Genomic DNA, 23,509 nt, shown 5'->3' on the forward strand with positions numbered 1-23,509 from the left:
TTACCTAATTTACTAAAAACCAGCCTATAAAAGTGTGCAAGCATCTTCTCTATCATCTGGACCAGAACTGCTAAATGATGACATGCCTGTAATTTGCCTTCTCCTCCCGTGGTATGATGGAATTCCCCAAAAACTACTTGATGTTGATGAACCCACCAAAATAAGGCATCACCAAAAAAATTATAATTCTAAGACATACACATTTCATGCTGGAATTTTAAACTTAAACATTTCCGTATTTCAGTCTGTCAGAAAACCAAACCCTTCCCAAGGTGTTTCCAGGAACTCAAGGTACCCCCACCACACAGGCTGTTAGGGGTGGTGCCTCTGTACCTGCTCGGTGTCCTGCCCCTTCTCCATGTAGTAGAGTTTGTAGTTCTGGATGTCCCCGTTGCCCGAGAGCGGCGTCTCCCAGGTGACGGTGACGGAGGTGGGGGAGCTGGAATACGCACGGATGTTGGGAGCCGGGCCGGGCAGCTGGACTGGAACACAAATGTGGAACTCTGCTAGTTCTGGAGCCTGGTCAGGAATGGTTATTGCAGTGACAGCCTCACTGTTCATCACCCCTGGGGAAAAGGTGGGTGTTTTTCCCCATTTCAACACTACCCACGGAAAGGTGGGACCAAGTGTCTGAAGGAGATCCTGCTCCCTGGGTCACATTCCTTTTGTCTGGAATGATCCTAACAAGTGACAGACTTGGCATTTGCCTGAAGTTTTCCCTTCTTCCTCTTTCAGCCACAGAATATTCTGAGTTGGAAGGGTCCCACAAGGATCATCAAGTACAACTCTTAGGTGAATGGCCCATCCAGGACCGTGACCTTGGTGTCACCAGCACCATGTTCCAACCAACTGAGCTAAGTTAATGACAGTTTAAAAGTATTACTTTTATAACAGTTTGGAGAATTTAACAAGGAATGCCTCATCAGTTCCTCTTGATCGTGGCAATAAATCCTACAAACCCACCAGCCTGGAAAATCTTTGGAAACTGTGGTCTGCAAGTGCAACTTTTAAAAGCATCAACTTCTTCTGGGAAAGGTCATCGATGGGGAAAACAAAAATATTAAATCAAAATTGACCCCAAAGTGAGGAAAACTCCAACCATTCCAGCTTACCCTCGGGCTGCGTTGCCACCTTGAGCGGAGCCGAGCTCTCCCCGGGGCCGTGCCTGTTCTGAGCCACAACTCGGAACACGTAAACTGTCTCCGGCATCAGGTTTTGGATCATCACTTGTGTCTCTCCGGGACGACTCGTGTTTTCAACGCGTTCCCTTTAGGAAGCAGATGGTTTAGGCAGAGAGACAAGCACTGATCAGTAAGAGGGGTTTGGAGGGGGAAGGAAGGAGTCACTGTGTCCCGTTTGGACGTATCCCACGTGTTGGTGATGTGCTGGCTTACACTGTGCTCTCTGCACAACACCACAGCAACGTGCCAAATTCCCTGCTGACAAACTGCTTCGAATTCTGCAACTCCTCTTTGTAAAAAAAACCCCAACAACAAATGCAGTGAAGTAACAGAATAAATTACACTCGACAGCACCGAACTCTCAGCAGTTCTCTGCTATTCCCATAACAGCAAGTGATAATTCACGGTGACAGTTTATCCTGCAACTCTGAAGCCAAAAGAAAAGCTATTTAAGCAGCAAAGTCTGGTGAGATTTGGGGCATTTCTGTTAATACCATGGGGCTGCTTTTTGTGTGTTCTTCAAAGGAGCTGTTTTAACGTGTTCTTGTTCCTCCAAACTTCACTGGGTCAGGATTTGTTCAGGACACCCAGGGCACGGCCGTGACACCCACGCTGGATCCACACAAGGAGTGGGAAGCAACAGGAGGCAACCTCTCCTTCAGTGTGACCTGAGAGTGCCTCACACTCGTGCTGTGCACGTGGAAGTGGCCTCTACTGGACCTGAGTGGAGACCCCAACCTCCAGCAGCAGCAGGGAGGCAGACCAGGCTACCAGCCCCCCGTCGGAAGGAATGCACTTTGCATGGGAAGGGGCATCTCTGTCAGGCCAACATTTTGCACACTGGAAGCCACAATCCAGCTGGGAGAACACATGTTGTGTATGGAGGCACCTGGAAGGGTCACTGCTTGGGCTCACTGACCCTCCATCGCCCCCCGGACTCCCGGAGCCCAACCCTTCCCCCTGCGGAAGCTCCGTCTCGCCCGAATGTAGCCCAGGAAACTCCATCAGTTCTTATCAGGATGGAGGGGGAGATTAGAGCATTAACTATTAACTAATGACAGCCTTTACTTCCAAGACAGGCTGCTGGCACCTGAACTGGTTGGAGCCGCGTTTCGACAACAATGGCTCCACACGCCCGTCCTTCCCTGGAAAGGAGCTCCTGCTCCCTGAGAATGGGAACAGCAGTGCTACAAAAGGAGAAATCAGAAACTTGCCACTGAGAAAATCAGGGGGAACGTGCCTGCTTGGAATGCAATCCTTCCCCTTTGGCCTGCCAGGCTCTGTTTGGCTCTGCAGGGACAGTGACTCTCGTCCCATTGTCACCTGCCAATAAAGCACTTCTGATGCAGAAACCTCGGAAGAATCATTCCCATGTCTCCCCTTCCCGCCTCCCAGCCATCCTGCTGCAGTTTCTGTCACAAGAAATATGATGCCAAAATCCCCATTTTTAATGGAATTCTTCTTACATCAGCCGGTGTGGTTGATTTAGTGTAATTTGGCTGAAAACACTTTGAAATCCCTGTTGATTTCTGCATTATTACACTGCATCTATAGAGAGGGAAACAATGCACTCACTGTAACTAAACATCTATTTACACCCATTTTCTAGAATGTTCCCCTCCATGAAGCTGAGCTAAAATGGCACTGCACCAACAGCCGAATTTATTTCAGATTTTTATTCATTTTCATCACTAATTTTTCCACTCCTAGCAAAACGTTTTCCTGAAAGCACATTCCCCAATGGAGTTTCCTTTAAGACGAGCCTTAGCTACAAGGATGGGATCTGAAAGCCCAGACTAAGTGCCAATGGATCCACAGCTGTGAAATAACATCCGGCTCCCATTGACATGCAAAATATTGCATTTACTGCCTCAAGGGTAAATGCACTCCCTGATTTCATCTGGGGAAAAAAAGATAATCAGCAAATCAAGGTTATTATTTAAAATTAGAAGAAAAAAAAATAATCAGAATTATTTTACTGGAAAGACAACATTTACCAAAAATAAACAGACACGTCAAAGTATTGCAATTTTCAGTAATAACTAGAAATGTGCCTTTACAACATTATGGTAAAATTATGGTGAGAATAATCTAATTAAGTGCTCCTTTATGGCCTTTCCTGTGGAGCCTGGAGCACCTTTCCCGAGTGCTGCTGTACCTGATGGGATAACAGGTACAGGGAGATGGGCTCCACGAGTACCTGCATTACCCTGAAGATCCTTACGACTGTTCTATGAGTCCAGTTTAATCCCAGCTAAAGAGCCCTGTAAACTCCAGTTAAGGTTTACAGCAGCTCTCAAGCACCTCAGGGGAGAGCCATCAGTTCAACCCCCCAAACATGGGTTTGTCTGCAAATGCCAAGTTTAAAGCTGCACTTCCTCACAAAAAACAACGTTCAGGGAATTATTAAAGAGTGGATATTGCCTGTGCCAGCCCTGTCAGCTGTGGAGCCTGGCAGGGAGCTCCAGAGACGTTCTGACAGTGTGATTACACACAATTAAACCCCATTTTCTGTGTCTGAAGCACACTATGGTGAACCATGAATTCAACAGTATTTGAGTGTCTCACACGTGTAATTTACCCTCTTGTACCAGCCACGTGCTAGTTATTTCTTTTATTTTTGTCCAAATCTTGAAGTCTAGAATTCTTCTGCCTGAGTGCTTGGCTAAAGTTTCACAGAACTAAAACTCCCTGCAGCACATTTCAATTTTCACACCCTTTCCAGGAGAACTGCCTGCAGGCTGGAATAAATCCCTAACATGAGGATGAAAGAACTCTGTAACTGTGTCAGACAGTAATCTCACCAGATTACGTGGGGTCCTCCAGAGGTGTGACAGTAAAGCCATGAGACATCACTTCACTCCCACATCACTGCCTCAGCAGGAGCCTCTCAGATGTCACCGAGCCAAGATGGGACAAGGCACCGGCTGGTGATGTTTGTGCAGCCAGAGAAGCAGGAACATGTCACCTCCACAGCCATTTCCACACCCTGAAATGCTCCTACTGGAATCATGGAATGGTCTGGGTTGGAAGGGACCTTAAAGCCCATCTTGTTCCACCCCCTGCCATGGGCAGGGACACCTTCCACTAGCCCAGGTTGCTCCAACCTGGCCTTGAACAACTGGGATATTACCAAAGTAAGGAAGTAGTAAAAAACCAACAACTGGGAGGCAAAAAAAATGTTACTAATTGGCTTAATTAACTGCCACGAGCCTGGATTGGATGTCTATCCACAGAATTAAGGAAGAGTAGAAATTCCCCACTAGTAGCAGCGTGTTTTCTGTTCTCTTCCAATGACTTCGTTAACTTTGAGTCCCATGCTCTCCTCAGTAAGGAGACAGATAACTTTCCCTTGGGTAATTAATCTGATAAGCTAATTTGCAGTTAATTAAGCACTGCTCCAAATGATTGTTAGCTCCAACTTCCTCAAACTTATCACAACCATTTGAAACTGTTAATGCTGAGCAGCAGATCCCATCAGGAAGGGAAAGGGGTAGATCGGTATTATCCACTGGGATAGTATGTCAAAAGCCTACGATTGGGAGTAATTCATCTAATTTTTATTTACAGGGATCATTAGGAAGGAATCAACATTTAACCAACACCTACTATGGCATTTAGCCAACACCTACCACACGTTTGTCCCTGGAATCAGAGCGAATTCACAGACCAGCACGTGGTTTCCGGAGGATGCTCCTGTGCCCGCTGAGGTGGCACCGACAGCAGTGTCAGTGCTCCTGACGAGCTGTGACAGCCTCTGCTGCTCTCACCTTCTAACAGGCTGCTAAAAGCAGGTAGCAACTGTTTGCAGTCAATCAAACCGTGCCTGTACAAATTCCTACGTGCAGCCCCAAAGCCAATAAAACTCAGGGAGCAGGAGGGAGGGGAACACAACCCCTCACACCGCACACGGACATGTCGGGTTACAGCGTTCCCAAGCAAAGCCAGCGTGAAGAAGAGTCTTTACCTGTTGATCCCTTCCTTGGTGTAGAAGATGGAGTAGGTGAGGTTGTCCCCCTGAGGGTCTGACACTGGTGGCCTCCAGGTGAGCCTGATGAAGCGGGTGGACACGAGGGTGGCCACGACGTCCCGCGGGGCCGAGGGCAGGGGTCCTGCTGTGGCTGGTGCTAGATGGTCATTAGTGGCACTGGTCAGTGAAGTGGGAGGCAATGTTGGGATGGCAACATCTTGTCATGTGCAAACATTGGGGAACATGAAGGGCAAACATCACCACGGTTTAAAAAAAAAAGAGAACAGGGGAAAAAAAAAACACAAAAGAAATAAACAAAACCACGATGGGAAACAAAAGAAAATGAACACACAAAAAAGGCCATTAAACTGAAGGCTGACATGCAGGCAGAGGTAACTACTGACCACTAATGGGGTATTACAGGACGTCACTTGGAGCAAGCAGACCAGATCTCCATTGTAATGAAGTGGCAGGGGAGAGGGAAGGGTGAAACTGGGGATAAAATCCGACCTCAGGAGAGGACGTACCAGCAGCAAACAACACTGTCATGGCTTTGTAAACCACATGTAATACCACACCCTTAACAACAAAAACCCAGCTCGTATTAATTATTCAAACATACACCCAGCCCCAGTTTTGCACATTAGCTCATTAACATGCAGGATTCATTTATACTCTTCTCAATCATAAAAGCACGACAGACTGACACACAAAATTGCTTTAAGTGCAAACTCATTCAGGTTGTGCAATTAAACCCTGCAGTCATTTCACATGTAGCTGCTTTCTGGAGGGGGGGGGGTTGTGCCCCTGCCCAGAGTGTGACAATCCCAGGGCACTGCACCCACAGCCCTCTTCCCTCCCTTTCACCAAGGGCGCTGCTTTCCTGCCACCGACGCTCTCCCTCCCTCCCTCCCTCCCTCCTTCCCTCCCTCCCATAACACCTCTTGCATCCTTTACAGCAACTCTAACAACATTAACAGCTCTGCCTTCGGATTATTCCCACACCCTCCAAACTTCTCAGCCTAAATCACGTCGTGTTCCTGTGCTGCTACTCCAAGCCAGGATAAATCCCAGGGATTACAGCATTAAAAGGTTGGGAGTTGACAGAGCAAGCTGCACCGAACCAAGAGCTGCTCTCCAAATCCTATTAAAGCAATCCATCCCAGCAAATCTAACACTGATACTCTGAGCAGCTGGACCCCAATTACCACCAAGTATTACAAGCAGCACAATTAGTAACAAAACCCCAAAGCTCAGGATGCCCTGAGTTTTTATGGATTTTTAACTATTTATCAAGCTTAAGCCACCTGATGACTTTTTTCCACATGGGAATCCACGCTGCCAAATACATCTATTCACTTATTAATTATGGGAACTAACTAAAATGGCTCTGGTTTTCCCCAGAAAGAAGTTCAGGACTAGCAGAGCTGTTGCTGAGAGCTGCAGCATCTCCACCAGAACATGTGGACTTGTGTCTTGATACACAAGGAGAAAACTTCACAAACAACCCGACTAAAGGAGAAAACGTTGTCTGAACAACCCAACCTTCGGGCAGACACAATGACATGTCTTCCATCAACAGAAGCCTGATTTTAAATTCTCAAAAACCCCTTTTCAAACCAAGCATCAGCTCACATACAGGTCTGGAATTGGTGGGACTCTCATTTTTCCTCTTCTATTTCTCAGGCAACTCCCGACAACAACGTAAGACCAAACCCTTGGCTTTTATCAGATTTGCACCACATGACATCAGTCCACAGGCAGAGCTGAGACAGAGCCCAGAGCCAGGAACACACAGATTTTGGTATTTAAAATCCAGATCACACAAAGACACACTCAAGAGTATCTTCTTAATTATCCTTCCCACACTCTAATAGCTGAAGATCCCAATTAAGTATTCTCCAGCAGCCCTTCCTGATCAATAGACACCATTAATTTCACATTCATTGCAAAATCTATTTTTATCTAACCCCCCCTATTTTTATGTTCCATAATCAGATTTCTCGCAGAAATGCACCACATTTAGCTCCTTTGGACTTGGACAGAGCCCCATTCCCCCAGGATTCCCCTTGCAGATCACTCAGTAGAACCCTGAGTGAGGGCCAAGGAACCTTCCAACAACCATCCCTGCTCCTGAACAACAGTTCCAGTGCTAATCCAGGACCACATCTGTGGTCCTGGTTACATCAGCCAGGCTCCTCCTGTGTTTAAATCTCAGCCCATGTTAATATTCCCTTGGACTGGAGACCTCCTCCCTGCACCAACCATCACTCCTTCCACACTGTTTCCACAGAGGAACTCTGCAGAACCCTCCTGGTCCCCATTGTTTTTCCACACCTTTCCCATTGTCCTGCTTGACTGACTTCCACTTCACTTCAAATTCCAAATTTCTGTTCACTTTATACTTTGATTGACTACATTTCCCCCTCAGACAGCTTTAATTTCCCACCCTTCTATTAACTAATTACATTCATAATGTAATTTAAACCGATGAAAGAGTCTGAGGAATGATCTGTAGGGAAGCTGTTCTGTTATAAAGACAAGCTTGTGTTTTCCAGCCCCACACCCTCTGCAGCACCATCTCCTGATCCATCCAGGTGAGATCTTTGATGGCCTCACGCATTTATTACCAATACTTCACATACAAAGCCCCTCTGCTTTTTACTAAGATACTCCAGCACAACGAATTCTTAAAGCCACCACTTCAGTTGCTCGTTTTGACTCCAGGAGGCTGCAGGAGATGCATTTCTACTGCGTGGACTTAAAAAGAACAAACCCCCAGAGAACACCATCAGACAGTTCCTCAGGACATCCCTGGCTTTTCAGAGCTTGACATGCCAACCACGTCATCTTCCACCTTACATTCACACTTTGTTTTCTCTTACCTGTCTTGGCAATATTGTCAGGTAATCTGCTTCAAATTACATGTTTTTCATGCAAAATGTGCATCTTACCCATCTTTAAGAATCATTCCATTTGGTTACAGTGGAGTATTTTTTAAATTCATCTGCTAATCTACAAGCCATCCCACACACTCGTGTATTTGCCTTCCCCTGTAATGAAATGGATCCATCTTTTACTTAAAGATGTGCACGCAGTGCTGAAGAACCTGCAGGCATCGAGATGATGAGTCTGGGAGAGATGCCAAGATCTCCCAGCTCAACAGACACCCAGAGTTACCCTCGTGCAAGGCTCAAACCCAGCAACGTTCCCTCCGACACCATTGCAGGGAGAACAGGCACAGACCACAAAAACCTGACAGCTGAAAAAGGAACTGTGAACCAAACACAGCACAAAAGGACCTGCAAACCCAGCTGGGAGGGGGGCAGTGACAGAGGGAACTCCCCCAAATGCTGCAGGTAAATACCAGCTTGGTGGCAATTTGGTGCTGCTGATAATTCTGGGACTTAAATCAGAAGACTGGGTTGTTTCCTTCCTTTTTTCCCTGTTCTTGCTCAGAATGCCTGGAGTGCCATCACTAACTGATTTGTGCCCAGCCATGTGAGCAGAGTGCAGAGCTGTGTTAATGAGTAATTACACACAATTAGCTGTAACGCCAATAAGGAGCAGCTTTATTACCCTGAGCTTCCCAGCTCGGTGGAACAAGGAACGTGCAACACAAGTCTCCTCTTTCTAATGGATCTTTCAGCACTTTTATAAAAAGTAACTCTGGAATATTCTTTGCAGAACTATTCCTACACATTTTCACATGAATCTCAATTTTAAAAAAAGCATGTTCAGCAAGTGATATGTGCTCTGCACAGTAATTTATCTCCTGCTGTGCAGTAACTGGGACCAGAAGCATGTCAGAATTCCTGAAGAATTCCTGAAACTACAGGTAGTGGAGTTCCACTGCTGCACCCCCCCCCACTGCAGGGCAGAGCAATTCCCACTGCAGGGCAGAGCAATCCCCCAGAGGCAGCAGAAAAATGGGAACGAGGATTTTTCAACACCATATTTCCAGCCAAGACAACCCCCGCAAGAATCCCAGGGATTCAAGGTAAGAGAACATTCCTACTGCTAATCATGAAGTCCCCTCTGCCAAGCTGCTCTTTCCAGGGCTCCTTCTGAGCAGACATCAACTATTGCAACTATTTTATCAAAGTATTTTGCAGGGTGTGCAAACACCCACAAGGATTTGGACTCAAGCAGATGAGATTAGAGCTGGCCACAGTTGTAGGATTGATCCCCATAAGGGCCCTTCATGTATGAGCTAGACTCGATGATCCTTGTGGGTCCCTTCCAAGTCGGAATATTCCATGATTCTGAAACAAATACCATCAATAACTTCTTAATTGAATCTCTCATTGGCAAAGGCATAAGGTTTTAATGCCACCAGCACTGGGCTGGTGATGTGGAAGAGGCAAAGGTGTGGATCACTTGGATGCACTGGTGTGGTCCAGGCTTTTCATCTTACAGGAAAAATGCTCCCACGGTGCTCCCAGGGTAGTTTACCACAGTGGGATAACAATCAGCTGGAGTGTGCCTGGGGTGCTGCTCCATCATTATCACCTCAGGATGCTGATGGGACCTCTGCCCAATGTGCCCCACCTGAACACTGCTTACTGGAATGCCCTAGTTTTTAGTTAATTATCAGAAATATTTTCCACGTTGTCCAGCCCCTCCGGTTTAGATTTCCTCTTTCCTGTGGTACGTTATTGGCACAGTCGGGGCTTCCTCCTGTTTGGCAGCAACATCCCAGTCATACCCCTGGACACACCACACAAAGGGACAGGGATGTTATCTGTCACCTGCCCCGGCAGTGACAGTCACTTATCTGAGTGACTCGGGACAGTCCAGCTCCCCTGGTACCTCACAGGGCACTGCCACCACCCACCTCGGGAAGGGGGTATTGGAATGCAGGAATCGGGATGCACAAGCACTCGAAGAACTGGTTAGTGACCATATTTAGGCTATTCCTGGCCATATTCAAGCGTTTGCAAAGCCCTGGTTGCAGCCCCCATCCAAGGAGAGTGTCAGGGATTTGGGAACTGTGGCAGCAGGAGAGGCACCAGAGGGTGATCCAGGTGTGTGTTGTGGGAGCCCAGCACTGATATCACAGAATCCCAGAATATGCTGAGTTGGAAGGGCCCCACAAGGATCATGGAGTCCAACCCTCAGTCCATCCCCAAGCAGCTCTTACCCTGACAGGGACCTGAGTGCACCTCCAGTTCCAGTCCCATTCCAAAGGCATCGAGATCCAAGACTCTCTGAGCTGCAACGCAGGAGCAGGGATGGGTGGGAAATCTCTCCTGATGGGAAGGAACACTCTGTAGCTGCACCCTCTGAGGATGCAGATGATGCAGCAGTCGGGAACAAGGCAGACCTGGCCAAGGGCAATCAGCTGCTGGGGAACCTGGGACATCACTTAATGCACCCAACTGCAGCAGGAAAGAAAGCCCTCTTTGGAAGGACTTCAGAGTGGATTTTAGAGCTTTTGAATGTGAATAAATCTTTGATTTCAGCAACAAAGACCTACTACAACTAAAAACAGCAAATTACTATTTTGCCAAAAAAAAAACAAGTTGGAAAAAACATGACCTAGGATATTCAAATCTCAACACCTTTCATATTTCAGCTGTATTTCACAAGACAAAAAATACCTCAGAGACACTAATATGCCTAATTTTGACTTGGGGTTTCATATAAACCTGGTTACTCAGGATTAAGAAGCTGTGATGCTTCAAAGAGTCAGACTCAAAACCCACTGATTTTCTGACCCTCATAGTATCTAAAAATAACAGCAGCATTGGGCTGCAGGGTAATGCAACACTGTAAAATAACAAAACCAGTAACTCCACACTACACACCTTCAAAATTTTGCCTTCTCTCCTGTTTTCCCCCTGTGTTTACAGGTATCAAATTGGAGCCCTTCTTCAAATGCCAAATTCACCCCTTTCCAACAGAAGGGACATCACCTTGTCATTCCCAGCTGCTCCCTGTGGGATATCATGTTCAAAGAAAGCCAAGTCACCTGGTCCTAGTAAGTTCTCACAGGACAAATGGCCACAGTGCTGAAGTTGATATCAATATAATCAATAGATTAGTTCTAATAACGGAATAAATTCCTTCCCTTGGAAAAACTAATTAAAAGAAGTCTACCAGACTCCTGTTCTTCCACTAAGAGGTGCTTTCAGGCAAAACTGGAAGAGTGACTAAACAGACACGGAAAGGAGAGTGTATTAAAGTAGCTTCTCCTGTACAGAATGAACACATTTCCTGACTCTCCTGGAGTTCATGACAAGCACCATCACCCCTGTCTACCTGGTATAAGACAGATCTACACCTGCTTGACATGAAAAAAACCCCGAATTTATTGTTTTGTAAACACAATTATGCTTCATGAAATAATTTAAACTGGAGAACTTTGTGTGTGTGTGTTTGCTAGGTAAGGAAATGTGTCAGAGAGAGGAACATGCCTGGACCAACATCCCCAGGGACCATAGCTGGACATGGAGCAACTGCCCCTGGCACCGCTTGGAGGATTCAACCTGCAGGAACACGGAGCAGCCCCGAGGAGCTGACCCACAGCACTGCCCAGGGTGCAACCCCGGTGTAACTGCAGGGCAGGGGCTCGGAAATCCAGCACAGTTGTGCTGGTTTGTGTCGCAGGGGTTTGGACATCACCTACTGTGACCCACCCAAATCCATCTAACACTGACCACTGTGCACAGAACCATGGAACCACGGACTGCTTTGGGTTGGAGGGACCTTAAAGCTCATCCAGTCCCATCCCCTGCCGTGGGCAGGAACACCTTCCACCAGCCCAGGTTGCTCCAAGTCCCATCCAACCTGGCCTTGGACACTTGCAGGGATGGGGCAGCCACAGCTTCTCCGGGCAACCTGGGCCAAGGCCTCCCCACCCTCACAGCCAACAATTCCTTCCCAGTATCCCATCTAACCCTGCCCTCTGGCAGTGGGAAGCCATTCCCCCTTGGCCTGTCCCTACTTTTCAAGGAGGGACATCATTCTCCTTCTCTTTGTCAGTGTTATCAAACTTTTTGCTGCTATTCCACCCTCAATAAACTAACCCCTCTTCCACACAAGCATTTCACCTCACTCAAGGAAGAAGCTTGAGGACAAGAACCCAACACAGCACTTGGAATCAATTTTGTCCCTCACAGACCTAAAAACCCAAACACAATCCCTGAGGAACGGACCCTCCCCCAAACAACATCCTTCATATTCCTCAGAAAATGAATCAGAGATGTTTGCTTATTTATTTCCCTATGCCGACACGTTCTGCCCGAAGCAGGCAGGCAAAATGCCTTTTTTTAAATTTTTAATTGCCTTAGATTAATTTACATCACCACTGGGAATGAGAGCTGCTATTTACTCTTCACTCAACGCACACTCTTGCAAAAAAACCCACCAAAAGTACATAACAAGCGAATGTTTAACTAATACTCAGTGATTATGATTTTTAAGCATTTATTTGGTTCCATTTTCTGAAGTCAGTGGCCACTGCTGGGTGCTGAGCAATTCGGGATATATAAATACAGTGATAAACACGTCCCGACCGTGAGCCCGTGTTTGAAAGGAAGCCATAAAACCCCTCCTGATAACGAGCCCTCCTCCCGCTCTCATTACACCGTGAAATGCTTTGGTGGAGAGGAAACAATTTGATTCTTTCCTGTCTCGTAAAACAACCATTAAAGAGGTGTGATGGGCCTCGCTGACGCATTCCAGGGAGCCTCTCCCTCCCACCTGCCCAGGAACCCCCCGGCTCTGACCACACTGGGGAGGATGGACAGGAAAAAAGCCCTGCATGGATTTTGGTCACAAGACTCAGGTTATAAAAAAGGAGGAAATAAGCCAAACACAGCTCTACCTGTCCCCCAGGAGTTCAAAACTCGCAGCTTTGAACTGCATTTTGTTATCGGAAAGGAATTCCAGCCATAACGGCACATTGTAAAACGAGGGATATAATCTTTAAATTCAGTGGTGAATATTCAATTTTTAAAGAATTCAGTATTTTTTTTTTAACAACCACTCCTTGAGAAAGGAGAGTCAAAACCCCAAAACAAAACACACCTACAGAAGCCAAGGCAGTAAAACTGCCTGGAAGTGCACCCAAGGAATCCTGCCCAGGGTATCCTCTTACTGTAAATATTCGTAAATTGAACTCATATGCAGAATTAAGAAATCTCTTGAGAACAGCAGAGCCTGCAACAACCTGCTGTAATCTGACTTTAACAATAACAGGAAAGCAATGATTTTATTTCAAAAGCAAATGTGTTGTATTTGAGCAAAGCTCTTTATGGAGCAGTTATTAATAAAAACACTCCATGCTTCTGGACAGGGCTCGTTTTCTTGCACCAACCATTTGCATATTTGAAGATTTCAAGATTCTGAAGTTTCCCTGGGCCTCTGCCAGTACCTCATTCTGTCACCTCGAGCAGATCCCTTCCCTTCCCACATCTCCTTCCATGGGATCCACAGGGATGCTCAGTTTTCACTCTCTGTTTGCACACCCCACGTAACGGGGCCACTGGGGCTGGAAATGCTACAAATATCCCCAATCACTCTCCAAGCAGGCAGGCTGAGGACTGAACCACTGCTGTGCTGCCAGAGCACGACCAGCACGTCCCTGGAAGTGTCCAAGGCCGCACCGGACAGCTTGGAGAAACCTGGGATAGTGGAAGGTGTCCCTGCTCACAGCAGGGGGGAGACTGGATGGGCTTTAAGGTCCTTCCAACCCACACCATTCTGGGATTCCGTGATCACAACTCAACTATGCAGGATGTATTTTCAAAGCAACAGGCTGAACTGAGAGAAATGAACCCAGCAGACAATTCCTGCTGCTGCTCACGGATCACTCCCACAACCCCTGATTTTAAGCTGCAATCCTTCATTTAAGTCACTGGAACGCTCCTTGGGGTTCCCTCAGGATCAGACACCCAGCTCCCTGCGGGGAGCCCCTGCAGGGCTGAGCCAGCAGCACACCCGGGGTTTAGCTCAGTGTTAACCCTACAACTGCCTCTCTCCAAGGAATAACTTGGAGAGGAAGGTAACTTCCCTCAGTTTGGGAGCTGCTGACACTCGAACAACTCGGCAGCACCAACTCTGGCAACCTGGAGGTGCAACAGCTGAGGCTGAACAAGCTGCTTGTACGTCAAAAGGGTCCTTATTTCTGCCAAGCTCTCTGTCAAACTTATTAAACTACTTATTAACTACTTATCTAACTACTTTTTTCATATATGAACTTTATTTTCCTTCCATTTAGGTTTATATATATACACAATTTTATATTTTTTTTTAAGGGAGAGAAGGTCCCCACAAACCCACCTTTCCTCTTCTATAACCTCATACAGGGCAACACTATTAGATGCGGTACTGGATTTTTTTTTATTAATTCCAGCTGGATTTCTCTGCTAAAGGCCATATGGACCTGCTCCTTGCTGCCACCTCAAACCCACTGTTTTTACAGGAACCAGAGGAGATATCAGGATGTTTGGGAATTCATATAAATGACACAAAAGCCAATCTTACAAACTAATTTTTTTTTTTTAACTTTTTATTTTTAAAGCTGTAATGTTTTTTTGCTTCCCCATATTTCTAATTCTAACAGGAAGAGCAAACCCCATCAGTGTTATTAAAATGCAACTGCCTTCCCCAGCACAGAGGTTGGGAATTTGGCCTGTACATCCCAGCACTTGGGAATTCGAGCTTATTCCCTGGGTGTACATGATGGAGTTTATAGCAAGAAATGCAACATTTTAGATGTGACCTACTGTGGTCACTGACCACTGTTCAAAACACCTGAACATCGAGATGTAAAAGCAGTTAATGTGTAAATTGGTGCTGAAGAAGAGCAGGAGAGAGGACAGGGACGTTCCAAGGGGGAATGTCCATCCCCTGTGACCCAGACCTAGGTAGGACTTCCCTCCTTCTCCTTTATTTTCCTACAGCACCTTCAGTGATGATCTGTCACCAGGAAAACCACACCAAATCCATTTGTCTTTTAAAGACTTTGGACCCATTAGTTTCTCTTTGGGGGAAGAAGGAGACAGGAGAGGGGAAACAACCAGGAAAAGCCCACACAGGCTCTCCTATCGCAGCAAGAAGGGTGACATTCTGCAGCCAGTTCCAACACCAGACACACATTATTAAAAATGATATTTCTTTGTTAGATTTATTCCATTTCCTTACAGTATAAACCCCATGAGCCTTTCCAGGTTGTCTTGTCAAGGCTGCTGGCGAAATAACTGACACAGGAGAGGCTTCTCCCAGCTCACATATTGGAGTGTTTGAGTCCCATTACACATGTGACCAAACTGTAAACCAATCCTCTTCCTCTTTCTCCAAATGGCATTCAGTTGTCTCTGCTATTACTGTATAATTTAGCAACTTTGAAATATAAGCAACCAATTAAGACCATATCCACACGTTTGTTCTCCCCGCTGGTGCGAGACTGACAAAATCTGATATTTTCCTTTTCCAACACGAGCCTGGGATCAATTACAAATTAAGGGTATTTCTGTCAATCTTCACAACCCTGGGTATGAGGAATAAAGGCAGAGGAAATGCCTTGGGCAGGCATGACAGATATCAAGCTACAGCTAATCCTGCCATTGCACTCATCTAAAAATGAAAAAAAGCACAAACCACTAAAAGCAAACAGCCATCGAGATACACTGAGGCATCACAAACCTGCAGTCAGTGCTCTTTCCCCCTGATTATTTGCATTTTTCCCTATAACCAGATCCAGGCAGAGGAGCCATCGACCATCACTCAACAGCTGTAGCTGCTGCCACTGAACAGACTCGTGTTTGGGCAGCGGCACCACTTTGTTCCCAGTGAAACCCCCCCTGACAACACACTGCCCAGCCGAGCTCCAGGACACATGAAATATGAGCATGAGCATCACTGGAACTGCTGGATTGGCTCAGTGATATTGAGGTAAGGGTATCTGCTGTTATTACCCTTTCTGGTGGCAAAGACTGGAGCGAGGAACTCTCTTGGGAATTCAGGATTAGCCAGAAGAGATAAAATGGACTCTAAACCTTCCAGCCTCTCTCACAGTCACTGCACAATGTATCCACATCCTACCTCCTTTCACTAACACAATGGGACAATAAATACGGAATTAATACAGGTGAAGGACAGAAAACAGGGATTAATGTGTGTTGAGTGTTTCTCAGAATACCTGGAAGCCTTTTGCTCCTCCAGGTTCTTGCTCTGCCCCCACCCAGCATTCCTTACGTATTATTTCTCTTCACAACATGATAAAGAATTCAAACCCAAGTACCTTTTAACCATTAATTCCCCTCACGAAAACCAAAATTAAAGAGGTGGCAGTCCAAGTGTTTCGAAGCACAACTGCACAAGTAGCATCACCACAACCCATGTTTGTGCCAAGCAGACTTAAATTGAAGTCACGGCGCACACACTCCGGTGTGAATTCCATCAGGAGCTTTCAAATTTCTTTGCCAAGTCAACTGTAAATACAGTCATAAAACAAGAAATGAAAACTAATAAGCACAATCAAAGCCTCCTATAAATTCTGCTATGCCTTCCTGCAACTCACTGCACACTGGCAAACATTAATCTATTACTAATTTAATCTAAATTAGAGCAATTTATTCAAAGCTCATGCCAGCTTTAAACATGAATAGGCTACTGAGTGCACAATATGAGAACTGTTTAGTTCCCCGATTCATCAAGTTAAAATTCAGGAAGTTTGAGATCTAGGGTGGTTTAATCAGTTCAGCTTCTCAATAAGTCTATATATAAGCAGGGCCCATAAAGAGGGGATAAATAAAGGTCATTTATTAAACAGGGATTGAGTCAAGAAATGCAACTTACTGAATTCAAACAGCTTCCAGGCCATTTTGAACAGACATGCCACCATGAGAAACACAAATGCTGCCTTTCCCTGAGGAATAATAGCTAAGTAATGTAAATTAACATCAAAATTAAACCAGAAAAAAACCTCTTTCAGCACTAAAGAGGAGAACACACTGCTGTGTTTACAGAAAATTAGCAACCAAGTGTACACAACCAGCACAAAATATTCTCAGAGTTTGGCTTTGGGTTTGACTGTTTGAAGTCAGTTTGTGATTTCAGATGCTGTTTATGTTCCTGAAACACAACCCTCCAAATGAGACTTCCAAGCTGTTCCTCCACCATCTGAGGCTGGTTTGATTCCCTAAGACAGGGATTGAGGCAGCGACTTGGGAATGCTTTCCCCTCCTGTGGCACCAGCACTGCCTCTGCTCCTTAAACACCCCCTTTTCAGTGGGGGGGGGTGTCAGGATTTTACATTTGTTGCTCTTAAAGCTTTTCAGGGACAAACCTTTATGTGTGCTGAGTGAGAACCCACATGGATATTGTGGGCATGTGACAGACAGTGCAGGGAGGGAACTCCCCTGCTCCTCTTGTCCCTCATGATGCTCATCACGCTGGATTTTCCATTCTCCTACTTTTGGATCTTCCCCCTCCACGTGAGACCAGCAGGTCTCTCACAGCTCCCCAGCTTCCAGTCCAGCAGAGCTGGGTGTCCTTAGCACAGACCTGCTGCCAAAGGGTTGGTGTGGGCTGGAAGAAACCTTAAACATCCAGTCCCAAGCCAGGTCTGTCACCATCTCCCGCTCCCCCGAAATCCACGATCCGTTTCCTTTGAGTGCTTTTACCTCTCGGCAGAAAATGTGAATTTTTGTCTGCGAGGCTTTGCAGCCTCCCTATTCAGTTTTAGTCTACAAATCATTTCTTCCCTGGTGGACTCTAAGACTCATGAAAGCCACTCCTGAAAACCACAGGGACCTCTTTCCATTTTCCTTCCATTAAGACACGTAAAATTGTACAAGACAGAAAGAACACAAAGGCATTTCTGTCTGAGTGCAGAAACAGAAGAGTCTGCAGGAGGAACACCCAGAGTCCTTCTCTGTTATTCAATGAACTCCTTTTATCTTGCTCTGGCATTTCATCCACAACACCCTGCAGATTTTTAAAGTACTTCTATAGTCTCCAAGAACTCCACAGAATTCCATAGACAGAGAAGGTTTTTACTGGATTACCTTGACAACAACACTAAATGTCTTGATTCACAGTATGTGACTCAAAGAAACACTCTAAAAAATCACCTCTGTAAGAAGTGGGAGCCCGAGAAGTTACATTTGATATCTGTGAAATCACCAAAAATGAGTCCTGAAGTACCACGTGAAGTGTCAGCCTCAGGGCCTGAACCAGGCAAGGGTATCACTTATATTTATGTAATTTTTTACATATGGCAAATACCCAAAAGTGTAACTGGGTTTTTCAAATCAGAGCACCAAGCCTGCCAGTGCCAACTTTTGGATTTCTTTCAGCAGAAGCCAAAATTTGTCAAAAAGAACTTATCTCTGCCTCCTACAACTGAATAACTGAACTTACAGATACGGGAAACACGGAGTATTTCATATATCTTGATTTAAATAAGGCTTTTGACACTGCATTTGACATCCAACTAGAGCTGGGAATCTTTTGCTGGTGTCAAGGCAGGGGAGCTGAAATGGCTTCTATGTGTGGAATGGGAGCCACAAATCTCTGAGTCTGTGCCAGCCTGAGGTGACCTCAAACCGTCCAGAGCCCCTTGCAGGACAGAAATGATCCATTTACAGCACAATCTGAGCTGAAATGTTCTGGCTCCAGAACCCTCAGATCACATTTTTGATGTTCTCCACGGTGCTGAGGGTCAGAGAAGCCCTCATCCCATGCCATGCCAGCCCTCCCCACCTCCTGTCAGTGCTCTGAGACTCGAGACAGCCCACAGCCAAACCCTGGCAGAGAAATACCCACGGAAAATGAAATTATTCATGCAGCAACGGGCCTGGACAGAATTCAATTGCACAAAGAAAGCACCAATTTAGGTCAATAAATGATGTCTTTAAAACTCCCTCAGAATTAGGATTCATGTAATGTAACTCAGTGGAGGAATTAATATCATACAGAGCAACTGAAGTGGTGTCAGACTTTAATCAAATGTGGTTTGTAATGTCCAACTGCCACCAGTACCAGACATTAATGTGTCTCCTAAGGAGATCAGCAGGAAATACACACCACAAAATTGTCCTGATTTGGCTGTTACATTAAAAATACAGACACAGACACAAAGAGGGTCCATCCACAGGGCTCAGACCCTCAGTCCTTCTGAAACACAGAGGTCTGGAGGATCTCAGGAGTTCATCCAAACCCCTCCCTTGAGCAGAGCCACCCTTGGCCAGGTCTCTCAGGGCCTTGTCCAGGTGAGATTTCTCCAAGAACAGAGATTTCCAACCTTCCCTGGGCAATCCTGAACCACCTCACTGTGAAACTGCTTTTTCCCATCAGAAATTCCCTCTTTTTTTTTTGCAGTCTTCCACCTCCACCTGTTCTGTCCCTCCATCCCTGTCTGAGCAGGAAGATGCTGTTCAGGATGAATCAAACTCCTTTCTCTCAGTCACAGCACATCGCAGTACATCGCTCCCAAATTTTCTTGGTAGGTCCCCACTGGCTCCACTGTGCCAACGTCTTCCTTGTTGGGAAGCTTAAAACTGTCCTGAGGTGGCCTGGCCAGGGCCACGAAGGGGAAAACAATCACATCCCTTGAGCTCCTGCCCACCCCAGCAAGTCCTTTCCTGCTGCTTTCCAGCCTCCCCCACCCCTGGAGTCCCCCAGGGCTCCATGTTTGTCAGTGTTGAACTGGGGGGTTCACCCCAGCCTGTCCCATCCCTCTGTGCCAGTGAACTGCTGCTCCCCCCATTCCAGCAGCTCCAGCCCTTCTCCAGGTGCTCCCCATCCCATCCCACGACACCTCCAAGTCCCAGGATCCAGCCCTGGGTGATGCCCCACGGCCTGGGCTGCTGCTCAGCCTTCCCCCCACTCCCCGTGACACGGGGAGCTCTCCACACATCCCAGAATCCACCTGATCCAGTCTGCATTTCCCCAGTTTAGCTTCAGGGATACCACTGCAAACAGTGCCAAAGGCAAAGGAAACCATCTCCACTCCTCTCCACCACAGGGCCAACCATTTCATCTTAGAACAGGAATAGTTGGGCACAATTTGCCCTTGGTAAATCCATGCTGGATTTTCCCCACCATCTCTTCCATGTATCCATAATGAGGCTTCCAGGGGGATTTGCTCCATAACCTTCCCTGTAAAGGTTCCAGGTCCAGCTGAGCTTTGTCTCTCCCAGTTCCATCCTGCACATCCAGGCAATATCCCTCATTTTTCTGCCTTTAGTTTCAAATTCTGTGTACTTTGTTTTTGTGTTTGAGCTCAGTTAGGAGCTCCTTCTTTATCCCTGCTGGTCTCCTGGACACACATGCTCCAATTCCTGCACTTTGGAGCAGATCATTCCTGTGCTTTGAGAAGACTGTTCTTCAGGAGCAAATGGTTTCCCTCTTGTCCATTCACATGGGAACTACCAAAAACTTCCCTGAACAAGCCAAAACCTCCCATCTGGAAGTTCCAGGCTGTAATTCTCAGTGCCACCTCCACTCTCCAGCCAGGCACGGACAACCTGCAACAAGGAATTCCAGCCTGCTCCCAAAACTGGACCCCCTGCTGCCACCCCAACACACCCCATGGTGAAAACCCCACACATGAACCAGGATCTGCAACCTGCAGTTGTGTTGAAGAAGCTTCACCCACTCCTTGCCTCAATGGTCTCCAGCAGACACACACGACCACGTTCTCCTTCCACTCCCTGATCCCTGTGCAAAAGCTCCAGGCTGGCTCATGGCTCTCCAAGTTGAAGGTACACTGGAGTCAACCTTTGAGGGTGATCCTCTTCCTTGTTTCCCTGCCCCCTCCTTCCTGAAGAACCTTCATCCATCCTCTGGAGCTCTCCTGAGATTCTCTGTGATCCCAAAGGCCTCACAGCATTGTAACTACTTAAAAACTCCTAATTCCTTGTCCTAGCTTCCCATGCTGGAATGGTAAATCACATACAGGATACCCTTGCCTGGATAAAAGGCTTTGTTCGTGAAAAAGTTAAGTTTAAAGAAATGGATAGTTCCACCACAAGCAATCCTGACATGGTGTTCTACAGGACACCAGCAGAGTATTCGATTCACTCCTTTGGATTTCACTCCTGTACAAACTCTGAAAAAATCACAATATACTGAAAAAAAAACAACTTCTGTAGTATAAAAGCACAGAAATCCCACAACACCCCACACTTGAGAGCTCTGGAGGTGACACAGTGCATCCCAAATGATGTTTTGAAATTGTTCTCCACATAACTGGCATATTTGTTTACAGTCTATGATTTTCTTTACACAGCATTCAAGCAGCACTCCTTTTTTTTTTTTTTTTTTCTGAGTGCCTGAGTACTTGTCAAATGCCTTTCATGGGGGTGACAGGGAACCATCTGCCTCTCTCCCCATCCCTACTGCCACCTGTTCTTTTGCAGTCCCCAAAGGCAGCGCTGAGCAGTCCCAGATTCCCTGGATGGGGCCGGGTTATGGGGCCTGGCTCAACCTCCCCTCGTGTCACCAGCACTTCACCTCCAGGGGGAAACCCCCAACACCTCCATCACAGGGGTTTTCACAGACCACAACAATCATGCTGGAGAAACATGACAGGAAACGGCTTTGCTATAATGAATGAGCATTGGTGTATCTGGTCCATAACTGGGCTGCCCAACGAGGACTGGAAGCAAAATTAAAAAGGTGGTTTTGTGTAAAAAAGGGCAAGGAGAGATTTGATGGTGCTGGGAAAGTTGTTCCTTCTCACTGGGATATGCTGAGTTCTCCGTGGGGGTATCTGCAGGACATCAGACCACCCACCTCTCACTCCACAAGGCAAAGAGAGGAGCAGAGACTGACAAAGTGCAGAGGAACTTCCCTTCCTTGAGGGGAAACACCCAAACACCCCCTAAAAGGCAGAGCCACAACTCCAGTGAGATTCCCAAAGGAACTGAGTGTCCAGGGGGAGGTCAGAATCTGAGAAATAGGGACACAACCTCAAATCCCAAAATATTTGGAAAGCTTTTCATCTCCCTTGCAGAATTGTACACCTGAAATTCAGTACAGGGGACAAAGAGGATTTAACTCCGACCACTGACCTGAATCCTCCTCCCTCTCCTCCCCTCCCAACCTTCTCAATTACAAAGACTTGTGCTAAAAGTCTCCTCCTCTCAATGCCACAATTCTTTTATGTATTCCTGAAAAAGCAAGAGTTGTGGGCTCTGCACAGCCCATTTCCAAGCACAGGGTAAATTTATTAACAGAATTACCAAAGTTGAAAAGAAAAGCCCTTCCAACAAGCCTTTCAATTCAACTCTTTGTTTTGTATTTTCCCCACATAACTTCTGTATGTACTAAATGCTTTTCAAAACTCACTGCAAACCCAAAAAAGCCCAACCTAAGAGCAAGTTATTCTGAACAAGGATTATATTAAGTTTGTTGTATCAGGTGAGAGTCACACGCAGCCTGGGCTGTGTGGCTGTGCCCAACACACACACACACCAGGTAAATCACCAAACTCCTGCTTCCTGAATGCCAGAAATCTACCCCAACACAGGAAACCTTTCTTGTAGTGGGTAAGTGCTTTTCCAAACTCCCTCAGGCTTCTACTTTCTCATTTACATTTAACTCATTAGAGATCAATTTGATAAGCGAAAGGGCTAATGAGAAATAGTTTGTCAATAGCCAGACTTTTGCCAGCTCCAGCTGGGAAGGAGCAAACAGAGCAGCAAGGGAAGGGATGCACTGCTAAATGGGAAGAACTTCTTTCACATTTAGTCAACAGTTTTTCACTGAAATTACTTTTCAAAGTGGCAAAGTTTGTATTTCTCATTCCCGAGGTATGAAATAAATTAAAAAAAAAAAAAAGTTTTCTGAATTAATGATTGAAATGTTCAGAATAGTTTTTGCTCAAATCAGTGTTTTGCATTTTCACACCAAGGCTGCTGTCATGAAAGAACTATTGCAAGTGATGCCTCCTCCCTCGTTCCCTGAACACCGTCTCCTTCCTCGCTGTTCGTACACTGTGAGAAGGCACTAAAATATCTGCACTTTCCCAGACTGGAAATGCCAGTTTTCGCGTATCACAGCTGAGACACAGCACATTCATTCCTCATGGCACTCCTTTTTACGCCACCACTCCACAGCAAAACTCCAAGTACTTCCACAGCTGTTCCGTGTGGTTTTCCCAGTGCTGGAGAACAACACCCAGATCCCCTCAGTGTCCCAGGGGAGCATTTCTAACTGCAGGGCAGGGGCAGAGCCACACAACTTCAGAGGTGTCTTTACACCCAAAGTGAGACTCCACCACTGATCCACATCCTTTGGCAGCATGCAAAAGAGAAAGGACAGCATTATAAGGCAAAGCCCTTCAGGATGGCAGGACGAGCTGCCAGAGCAGGACAGGAAGGAGAAACCACCGGGCAAA

General features: G+C 46.3%; 1 protein-coding gene across 1 annotated transcript in view; it reads right to left on the reverse strand.

Moving 5' to 3' along the window:
* NEO1 (neogenin 1) overlaps nt 1–23,509 on the reverse strand; it is a 170,002-nt gene that overhangs the window by 39,866 nt on the left and 106,627 nt on the right. The window contains exons 8-10 of the mRNA XM_027888907.1: nt 5,149–5,308; nt 1,113–1,267; nt 334–482 (exon numbers count right to left, since the gene is read on the reverse strand). Of these exons, the coding sequence (XP_027744708.1) occupies nt 334–482; nt 1,113–1,267; nt 5,149–5,308 (464 nt within the window). The remainder of the gene's footprint in view (nt 1–333; nt 483–1,112; nt 1,268–5,148; nt 5,309–23,509) is intronic.

The sequence above is a fragment of the Empidonax traillii genome, unplaced genomic scaffold (assembly GCF_003031625.1).
Source record: "Empidonax traillii isolate 1590-97213 ecotype Southwest subspecies unplaced genomic scaffold, ASM303162v1 scaffold12:size2584012, whole genome shotgun sequence".
NCBI lineage: Eukaryota > Metazoa > Chordata > Aves > Passeriformes > Tyrannidae > Empidonax > Empidonax traillii.